The 11,570-nt window shown below is 38.6% G+C and overlaps 1 protein-coding gene across 1 annotated transcript; it reads left to right on the forward strand.

Moving 5' to 3' along the window:
• Window positions 1–797: 797 nt before the first annotated feature.
• LOC140143060 (somatostatin receptor type 2-like) lies at window positions 798–1,919 on the forward strand. The gene has a single exon (XM_072165111.1). The coding sequence runs from the start codon at window positions 798–800 to the stop codon at window positions 1,917–1,919; it is 1,122 nt and encodes a 373-aa protein (XP_072021212.1).
• Window positions 1,920–11,570: the final 9,651 nt, after the last annotated feature.

Consider the following 11,570-nt stretch of genomic DNA (forward strand, 5'->3'; position numbering starts at 1 on the left):
TTTCAGATTCATTGCCAGAATTATCTTGAGCAGCGTTTTATGAGTAAATTTTAGTGTCTTTTTAAACAAGAGGTGACAATCATCAAATGGTAACTTCAATATACTTCAGCAAAGTTGAAATTGCCAACTCCAATATTTTTGTCCCAATGTTTGTGCAAAAATTGCAAATCTACTACACAAAATCAGCAGCATTCTCCAAAAACAATGAAGCAAGTCAGCTTTTTTGACAACAAAGGGGCAAGCTTGGGCAATGTTTTAAAGCGATACATAGGACACAGCTATACATTGAACCATCCTACTTTTGATTTAAAGTGTGCTGTACCTGTAAGTATAACTAGAACATGATATTAATGTTAAAAGGGAAGATCCATACCTATTATTTTAACGATAAGTACCGTTGAAACAGACGCATCAACATTATCACTAATAGCTACTAATAGTGGATTAATCAGTATTTATGGACTGGTGCAAACTATAAAAGTCTTTGATTTGCTGGCACTTCATTGAATAGAGATTATCCGCGTTCTGTAAGCTGCATATCCTATCAGCGACTGCTATACCTTGTTTAGGATTTTCAAAAGAAGTATCTACATGTGCAACTATGACTGTTTCAAAATAGCCCACCAAAGTCATGCAGGTAACTCTGAGGTCGTGCATTGAATTGGTTTGAATGAGGAATGACTACGGGAATCAGCGCCTTTTGTTAGAAGTCACACACGAGTAACGCGGATAACCTCTATTTGCTCCTATAACTCGAGCAACACTTAAATTGCTCATATCCACGTATAACTGCCACAATGGATTCCGCGACAAACGCATCTCACAAATCTTGTGCTGTGGAAACACTCGCACATTTACAAACGGTATATATCGAAGACGATGAAGCTGCTGAAAACTGGCTTCACACACCCATTGATGACATTATATACAAGATTCTTCTGCCTGCTGTAGTAACATTTGGTCTTGCCGGAAATGCAGCATTTTTGTTCATGGTTGCCCGTCTGTCTCGCATGAAAACACCCCTGAACTTCTTCTTAGTAAACTTAGCTATAAATGATATTATATTCCTTATCAGTCAGTCATTATTCTTAATGTACGTGTTCTTTGTAACGCCAGTGAGTTACAGATATCCATTTAAAACAACGGGATCTTGTGTTATAATCTACTTGATTGGATATCTGAGCTATTATTGCTCAATATCGATAATAACTTTAGTAGCAATAGAACGTTTCTATGCTATTTGTCAACCACTTAAACATCGCGAGATGCAACATAAAAGACATACGTTGAAAGTGATAACAGCAGCCTATATGATATCAGCAGTTCTGGCTGTGTTGACGTTGATGAAGCGAATGAAGATTCACGAATGTTGTCTGAAATGGCCCGATACTGAGCGTTACCAACACATACCGATGGTATTCCGCTACTGTGGACCTCTTCTTGGTATTCCAGGTATTGTTATTACAATGGAGATCATGTATTCGGTATTGTTCTTTCTTGCAGCCATAGTCAACGGTTACCTTTACGCTAAGATAATCTTAGAATTAGGATCGCGCACACTTGCAGTGAATAATGACGCGGGCAATCGAAATATATCGGTTCGAAACCAAGTTGCTAAAGCACTCGTCATCAACGGAATACTCTTCTTTTTGACGCAACTACCAATGAGGCTCAACGATATAAATGAAATCCTGGGAGCTCTTGAAGAACCCCAGTGCGTATCACCAAATCAGAGAGCTAATGACTTGTTGTCGTTTTCGGTATTGTTCTTATTCATGAACTCTTCTCTTAATCCCTACGTGTACGCTTTCAGTAGCTCTAATTACAGAAAAGGGTTTAAAGACGCCTTTTCATATACTAGACAGCCATATAGGCCAGTTAGTGCATCAGTTGCGACCATGAAAACATCGAGAGTTTGAACAGAAATTATACCGGCAGTCAACGATTTTGTATATTTTGTACATATTTTGGAGATTATGGCCCGGTACTGAGCGTTACCAACACATACCAAAGGTATTCCGCTACTGTGGACCTCTCCTTGGTATTCCAGATATTGTTATTACAATGGAGATCATGTATTCGGTATTGTTCTTTCTTGCAGCCATAGTCAACGGTTACCTTTACGCTAAGATTTTTAGAATTAGGATCGCGCACACTTGCTAGTGAATAATGACGCGGGCAATCGAAGTAGGCCTATATAGGTGCGAAACCAAGTGGCTAAAAGCTGCTAAATTAAAGCACTCGTCATCAACGGAATACTCTTCTTTTTGACGTAGCTGCCAACACAACGTTGTACTACTCGTAAAGGTTGTTCTTCATCCGGCCTAATGTTGGTTTCATACTTTCTGCCGCTTGCCGCTGAGCGGTGTGACGCTTTTTTATGCCGCTTGTAGTAGCTTGTAGTTTTCTGAAAGCGGAGCGGCACATCGCCGCCGAGCAATCGTATTTTGTTCTCATACGTAAAGAGGGGCACCGCGCCGAGCTTGACTTGAATTCAACTGCTACCGATGCTGCCGCAAAGCGGCGGAGTGATCGATATATCGGCTTGCCGCTAGTCACAGCTAGCTTTTCTGGTGCGACTGTACAGTGAAGCAAAATCATCGTCTGAGCGGCAAAGTGGCAAGCGGCAGGAAAGTATGAAACCAGCATAACGCTTGTTGCACCATATGACTTACACTAATTGGAGATCCATCCTTTGGGCTCATTGTATTGATACGATTGTTAATTCGATTACCACCTTAAATTGGGCTACTCCAGAAAATAAGTGCACAGCCCCTATAGAGGAGTAAATTTTCAATTAAAGAATGGATTTCCAGGTTTGCTTTCTGAAAATGACTGGAATTCCAGTAGCCAATGTTACTGGAAAAAGTTTGGAAATGCAGTAAAATGTATAAGAAATCACGGAATTGCCCGAAAGGATTTTCAATTGTGAACTATTTTTTGCAGGATTTTTCGTATAAAGACACTTTGGAATTTCAAATTGGATTTCCAGCAATCATAATTAAAGCTGGTGATAAACATGATTTCACAAACTATAGGCCTATTTCCATCCTTCCCGCCATTTCCAAACTCTTGGAAAAAACAGTGTATACCCGGATCCAGGATTTTCTAACTAAAAACAATATCCTTTCGAAGCATCAATTTGGATTTAGACCAAACAGATCAACTAATATGGCAGTTAATGACCTCTACTGTAAAATTGTTCAAAATCTTGACAACAAGCTGCACACCATTGGTATCTTCATAGATCTTAGTAAGGCCTTTGATACCATAAACCACAACATTCTTCTTCAAAAACTTCACCACTATGGTATCCGAGGCCTTGCTAACGATTGGATCAAAGCATATCTTTCTGGTAGAAATCAACGTGTCATCTTCAATAACTGCCTTTCTAAATCCATTAATGTAACCTGTGGTGTGCCCCAGGGATCTATCTTGGGTCCTCTACTCTTCTTACTTTATATCAACGACCTCCCTGCACTACTTCCACTCCTCACTTCATTTTATTTGCAGATGACACCAACATTTTATTTACTCACTCTGACCCTCAGATACTCCAACAAAACATAAATAGGGATCTAAAAATAATATCAAACTGGTTTAAACTGAATAAATTATCACTAAACATAAAGAAAACTAATTATATTATATTTAAAAATAAACATAGTAATAAGCCTGATATTAAATATGATATTAAAATAGATGATACCCCAATTGAAAATGTTAATACAACTAAATTCCTAGGCCTATTAATAGATCATAATCTCTCATGGCACTCACATACCCAACATGTCTCTAAGATTGTTTCTAAATACAACGGTGTGATTCGAAAGGTCCGCCATTTTCTTCCTTCTAGTTCACTTAACACTCTATACAACTCTCTGGTTCTTCCCTATCTATCCTATGGGGCCCTCGTGTGGGCTGATCCTAACAATGCCAACTTAGACTCTGCATTTCTTCTTCAAAAGAGAGTGATCAGAAGCTGTACCAATTCCCTCTGGCTTGCCCATACAGACCCGCTCTTCTCTTCACTACGTACTTTGAAAGTTCGTGATCTCTATAGACTCCAACTGGCTTCATTCATGTATCAATTTCATAATGACCTTCTTCCTCCGGATCTAGTCCCTGACAACTTTTTCAACACTCTCACTCTGTCTCACTCTTACAATACTAGGAATGTTCACGAACATGTTATCTTTCCTTCTAACACTGCCCTTGCAAACAATTCTTCCAAAACGCAAGGTCCCATACTTTGGAAAGAACTCCTTCTTCTCTCAAATTGGCTCGGACTCTTGCTACCTTCAAATCCAACTTTAAGAAATATATCATTTGTGGTTACACAGAGGGCATCTAATACCTTCACGATACATTTCGTTCTTCTTTAGCCCATTTTTTTAGTAATCATCCTTAGTCTTCAGGAGCCATAGTTTTACTTCAACTTCATTCCTTCTATCTTAACTATCATCCTCGTGTTAAATCGGATCATCTGTTTTGTGTTTGTCTGTCTGTCTGTATGTCTGTCTGTTTGGTAACTATTTAAGAGGGCCCTGCACCCCCACGCTCCGCGTTTAGCAGGGTCCTCGTCAATCACCTGATTTAACCCTATTTTTTCAGGTTGATTCAATGTTACTATTGTTATTATATTAGTTATTTATTACCATGATTTATATTATTATCATTATCACTATTATTGCTTCTGCTTATCATTATTGAATTACATTTGTACATTGTATTACTGATTGGTGATTGGCAAAATAAAATATGAATGAATGAATGAATGAATTAGTCGGACAGTCTGGAAATCCAAACTCCTCTATAGGGGTTGTGCATCTATTTTGGAAGAGCCTATAAGGATGACCATATCGAGGGTTGAGAGCTAGAAAGTAGTTTGAGACGGGATTCAAGTCGCGATTGAATCGGTGCATTTTGAAAATATGACCTGTGCATTAGATATTTGACGTACACTTGACCTAGTTTACTCCATAACTCCTGAACTAAGCATTCTAGTGCAATACGACAGTTGATTTGTTTTATTTCTAGCCATAATTTGAGGTATATTACAACATAATAGAACAAATTTTAAATTTGAGTCCCATATGACCTTGGGGTATATTACAACGTGATAGAACAAATTTTAAATTTGACCCATATGACTATGAACCAACTTGTTGAAAAATCTAGGGAATACCAGCTGCCCTTATGCCTTGCTTTTGTGGATTATGAAAAAGCTTTCGATTCGGTGGAAACAAATGCAGTCATCCAAGCGCTCAAAAACCAAGACATAAACACAATCTACATCAAGACCACCCAGGTAATATATACCAATGCCACAGCTACACTAACACTTCAAAAGGACAGTGAACCAATTTTTATCAGAAGGGGAGTTCGTCAGGGAGACACCATGTCACCCAAGTTGTTTGTGGCAAACCTAGAAGAAATCTTCAAGAGATTGAACTGGGTTGATAAAGTCATCAATGTACAGAAATTAAACCATCATTGCAGATGACATTGTAATCATATCTGGAAAGGCAGCCGAGCAGGGGTAGCATTAAGGCCCGAGCTTGCAGAAAATCCAAATACATGGGGTGAAAATTAAATCTTGGGGTGAAAAATATTTTGCAGTGTAGTCAGGGGTAGGAGTAAGGTCCAAAAGTAGAGGGTCAGAGTTCACCCCCGAGCTTGCACATATTCCCAATATAGAGGGTGAAAAATTAATATTTTTTTAATTTAGGGGGTCATTCACCCCCGATCGGGGGTTAACGCTACCCCTGCAGCCGAGTTGGAAGAATTGTTAAATGATTTGAATAATAAGAGTAGGAAAGTGGGCTACAAAATGAACATGTCAAAAACAAAGGTCATTGTTCAATATGCAGATGACAAGGAAATCAAAATTAGAAGTGAAACACTGGAACATGTATCCAAATACACACAAGAGATTTGGGCAGATGGGAACCAGTCGCAGGAAATAAAGAGAAAAACACAAGCAGGATGGGCAGCTTTTAGCAGATACAAAGACATACTAACAGACAAAACCACGCCAAACTGTCTAAAAGAAGCCTTTCAATCAATGCAGCTTACCTGCCATAACATATGGAAGTAAACTTAAAAAAGATATGGAAATGAAACTTCAGACTACACAAAGAAGTATGGAAAGAATGATGCCGGGGTATACAAGGAGAGACCGGAAAAAGAACACTGGATCAGGAAACAAACAAGAGCAAAGGATGTGTTAACAACAGTAAAGAGAATTAAATGGAGGTGGGCTGGACATCTGCGCAAGGACAACAGGTGGACGATGGAATCAGCTCACAACAGAGTGGCAACCGTTATATAGAGCAAGAAAAAGAGGAAGACCTCGAGCTAGATGGAGAGATGAGGTGGTCAGCTACTTGTGAACATCAGCCTGGACAGGAACTGCAGGAGACAGGGGAAATTGGCAGAATTTGTGAGAGGCCTTTGCCCAGCAGTGGGATGATATGGGCTGATGATGATGATGACCTTGGGAAGCATAGGGAACATAGAAAAAATGGAACCAACTCTAGTTTTATCATTTTTAGGTGTAAGGATGCAAAAAAACATTGGTTCCACTAATGTAGCGAGAAAAAATGCTAATCACTACAAAGCGCCATGCACTTAGTAGTTAAAAGGGCTATAATGCATAATTATTATGCACCACTACATGTAGGTTAGAGTGCATATACGCCATTAGGCTATATATCACGCTAATTAGAGAAGTAGAAGTATGACAGTAGACGTTTACGGTTTAACCATCTGTGGTTAAACAGCTTTTAACAATACTATGATGTACACAGATGTAGACCTATGTCACGTAGCTCATGTTGATTAAAATAACGAACTCGAATCAATCACCATGATCACATTGCCAATAACATGAGCATCCCTCAGTGCCAAGTATAAGTTATCTGCCGTTTTATTGTCCATGACCGTTTTCTTGTGTATTTTTGGCTTCAAGTTGTAAATTTCGTATTTGTTTTAAAAAATAAGTCGAGAAATTTCATTGACAAGATTTGTATTATATTAAGTTGCGAGATGGTGTTGCCAGAGCTAGGTCTTAGATTTAGAGCCAAACTTCTTTGGAATGTTCTTGATAACGGAAATGTAGACCCCCGCCAAATTGTGACGCAGGCCGCCTCCCCTATTGAGAAAAGGCTGTTCTTTCTTGACATACAGCCTGTCTCAAAACAAATTGTGCAAGTGAAAAGCGCCCTCTCTGGCAATTAGAAAATACCGTTGTGAAATAATGCTTACATCAACATCAAGGGTGTAGTATTAGCTCTCAAATGCCGTTTGTTCTGTTCAATTTGCTTGTTTTAATCTTGAGATATGTTTAGTTAAAGACGAAAGGGTAAAATCACAATTGTGCCACTTTTACTATGGAAGAGGGTTTTACATGTAACAGTGATAGCATCAAGTTTATCAAGAGTTCCTTCATGAAATCAAAAGAATACACAATACAAAAAGTTTTTGACTGTTTTATCATGATGCATGAATGATTATTCTCCTTTTCCACTTAAAAGAGATTAAAAGATAAATAAATATTTCAAATTCTGTTGTAAAAATAGATTTCACATTCTGCTGTTTTGCATGTGCATGTCAATGATTTTATCATGGTAAATACTGTTCTCTTAGTCACTTAAGGCATGTTAAAAGACAAGCAAATATTGCGCACTTATACATGTGATAGGTTAATGGACGCATATTACTTGTTGGGAGAGATATTAGACAAAATAATGCACGCGTGCTGGTGTTGATGCGTCTAATGCGTGCGCCCCGAAAGGGAGGAGTGCATTAGACGCATCAACATCAGCTATCATTGATGTACAGCTCTCTTCCCCAGTAAAAGTGGCACAATTGTGAGTTAAATAAACATATCTCGAAATTGGAACAAGCAAATTGACCAGAACAAACGGCATTTGAGAGCTAAGACTGCGCCCGTGACATTGATGTAAGCATTATGTCACAACAGTATTCTCTGATTGCCAAAGAGGGCGCTTTTCACTTGCACAATTTTTTTTGAGACAGGCTGTAGATCGCTTCCACAAATAAAACCTTCGACAACAAGTTTGGGTCGATCCTTCATGTAATTATTTCGTGTAATCTAATCCTAACTCTAACCCTAATCCTAACCCTAACCCTAATCATAATCATAACCCTAAACTAACCCTAACCTTAACCCTAACCCTAATTTCGTGTAAAATGACATGAAGGAATAACCCAAGTTTGCTGTTGAGCAGCCAGTCTCGTGTGGAAACATTAACTTCAGAGAGTCCCTTGGCTCCATTGGGGGGGGGGGGGGGGGATGAAGGTGACAAGCTTTGATGATGTGGTCTGCCGTCTGCACTTCCTTTCCGCACTCACAAAGAGGGCTTTGGGTGAGGCGCCATTTATGCATACTGGCCCTTAAGCGACCTACCCCTGTTCGCAGACGGTTGAATTTCAACACCTGGGTTTTGACATGTCTGGGATATAGGGGACTGATCTTGAACACAAAGAAGACGAAAGTCATGATTGTAGATGCAGGACGAAATGATACAGATGAAAACTTTTCCATAGAGGGTGATCTCATTGAAGAGATGGAAAGCTTTGAATTTCTGGGCTCCATCATTACAACCAAAAGTGACTGCACCCAGGAGATAAAGCGAAGATTGACAATAGCTCGGAGTGTAGTTTTAAACCTGACCAAACTGTGGAAAAGTAAACTTCCTCCATTCCTCAAGGTTTGTTTGCTAAAATCAACAGCATTTGCTGTGGCATCATATTAGTTAGGGGAAAAAGTTCACTTTGGTGACCACTCTCTGGCTAGTAAGGTTTGACGATTGATTCAACTTCTATGGACCATTTAGAAAAAAAATAGCCACCATGTCCCTCGCGAAAATCCCGGCATTTTTCGCTAGAGGCCAAAATCCAAAATGGCCGCAGCCACCATTTTGAAAATCTAAGTTTTGAACCAGAGCACCTATAATCATGCACAAAGACACTTTTTCGGATATGTCGAGTACAAGGATTCCGATTCTGACATTAGTTTGACATTACGGCATCATTTTCACCCAGAAATCCAAGATGGTGGCCGGCACCATCTTGAAAAATTTAGTTTTGAACAAGAGGACCAAAAATCGTGTACAAAGACACTTTTTTGGATAAGTCGACCAAAAGAATTTCAAATTTGACATTACTTTGACATTACGAACTCATATTTACCCAGAAATCCAAGATGGTGGCCGCCGGCGCCATCTTGAAAAATATAAGTTTTGAACCAGATTACCTAAAATCGTGTACAAAGACACTTTTCCCGGTAAGTCGACCTCAAGAAATCCGAATCTGACATTAATTTGACGTTACAAAATAATTTTTGCCCAGAAATCCAAGATGGCCCCCATTTGGTAGAGCGTAAATGTGATTTTTGAATGAGAGCAGAAGCATAAGTGTGTCATTTCCGCCTTATCTGGGGTTCTTGTCCCTTATATGGGGTTTAAACTGCCTTATCTTGGGTTTACATCCCTTATCTAGGGATAAGGCGCCTTACCTGTGGTTTAGACGGCCTTATCATGGGTTTACGTTCCTTACCTGTGGCTAAGATGCCTTAACCTTAGCATATCGCAGTCTAAACCCAGATAAGGCATCTAAACCCCAGATAATGCGCCGTAACCCCAGATAAGGGACGTAGACCGCCGACAAAGCAGTCCAAACCCCAAATAAGGCGCTTGAACCCTAAATGAGGAACATAAACCTAAGATAAGGCATCTAAACCCCACATAAGGTGCCTTAACTCTACATAAGGGTCGTTAACCCCAGATAAGGGTCGTAAACCTCAGATAAGACATCTAAACCCAAGATAAGGCGCCTTAACCCCAGATAAGAGACGTAAACTGAGATATGGCAGTCTTAGTGTTTAAATGACTTGTTATATAAAGGGGATAAAATGTTTTAATAACATTTTAATGCAAAACATACTTTGAAAAAATATTTCGCACAAATATTTGCCCAAAATATATTTTACAATATCAAGTTGACAACATGTTTGTGTATAGTGCTTTTTCCCCAAATAAAACATTTTAAAATGTTTTCATGACCTTATATAACACGGTGTTATTGTTATTAAAACGTTATTAAACGTTTTCAATACATTTTTATGTTTGCCGGTATAATGCCAATCCTGTGCTTATAATGTGTACACTACCAGCTTCATCATCCACTTATCCATCATCCATTTATTACACTGAATAGCATCAAAAGCTGAATACCATTAAGTCTGACATGGTACTCACAAAATATCAATCACTGGTTCTACTAGTACTGACAAACACATTTAAAAAGAATACTTAACTATACACTCAAGCCGCAACCAATGGCAACACCTTAGAAAGCACGGATCACACTGGCTCCAGACACTACATGCACGATATGGCATCATAGCAGGACTTGTTCTGACAAAACTAGTACCCTAATCAGCCTTATACGCCTAGATTGACCATCATAGCCAGGATCAACCGGTCAGGTTTTTGAACAAGAGCATGTGCAATAATTAGGAGCCCAAATGGGAGATTTAAATTGGGGCTGGTTGGGAGGGATAGAAACTTTTGGCAAGGGTGACAATTTCCTGTTCGCAGCATAATTATATTAGAACATTTAAGGTTTGGCAATTTGGTTCGAGGCACAAGCCATTTTTGGCACAACCAGGCTGTATAGTGTCACTTTTTGGCACAGGGTTCGTAATTATTGCACAGCTCCTAATCAAGTCAGCTCAAGATCAAGCTAACAAAATCAGTGTGGGTTCAAATCGACACATCGAGTCGCTACACAATAATATATTAGAGTTGAAAACCTTAACTACCGTAAAACCTCGTCTAGAAGCATATAGTGTTTTTGATGAAAGCTACATTAATATGCCAATACAATTTACAATAATCATTGTTTGTATATGCTTGTATCATTACTTCATTTGCTCAAACTCCATAATGTTATAATGTTGTTTATCGAGGGCATCTGGATTAATTTAGCTTTTATAAAAAACACTCTATATGCTTGTAGACGAGGTTTTACGGTATTTGAGATAATATCCCTAAAGGCATATTAGATCCTATATAGTTGAACATTCAACTATACTCCGTATGCCTTCTTCGAGGCAGTGAAGTAAAATCTCTTACTGCGTTATTTCCTTCCTGAAAATGTATACTTTTATATACTTTTCATTATTACGTTAGAGATATAATGAAAAGGCATATGGACTATAACAATAAATCAACGTAATATATATCACACACAAACTTTTTATAAAGCGTATAAAGTTGTATAAATAATTAAGAAAGACAACTATTACAATTGCGCTATAAGCATAGGGCTCGCTTCCCATTACCATGTATCAATAAGCATCTTGCAGAATTATACATGTATTTGCATTTTTATATCCGATATATAGGTATAAAATGATCCGTTTCCACCCAACTGGGAATATGGCAACATTTTACTTTTTGAGATTTGCTTTTCAAGCTAGGGTGTACGTGTTTTGATATTACTACGCACAAAAAGTAGCCATACACTTTTTTAAAAAG

Source organism: Amphiura filiformis, chromosome 20 (genome assembly GCF_039555335.1).
Source record: "Amphiura filiformis chromosome 20, Afil_fr2py, whole genome shotgun sequence".
Taxonomy (NCBI): domain Eukaryota; kingdom Metazoa; phylum Echinodermata; class Ophiuroidea; order Amphilepidida; family Amphiuridae; genus Amphiura; species Amphiura filiformis.

Coding starts and splice junctions, on each gene's coding strand:
- LOC140143060 (XM_072165111.1), top strand. CDS start 798: ATGGATTCCGCGACAAACGCATCTCACAAATCTTGTGCTGTGGAAACA.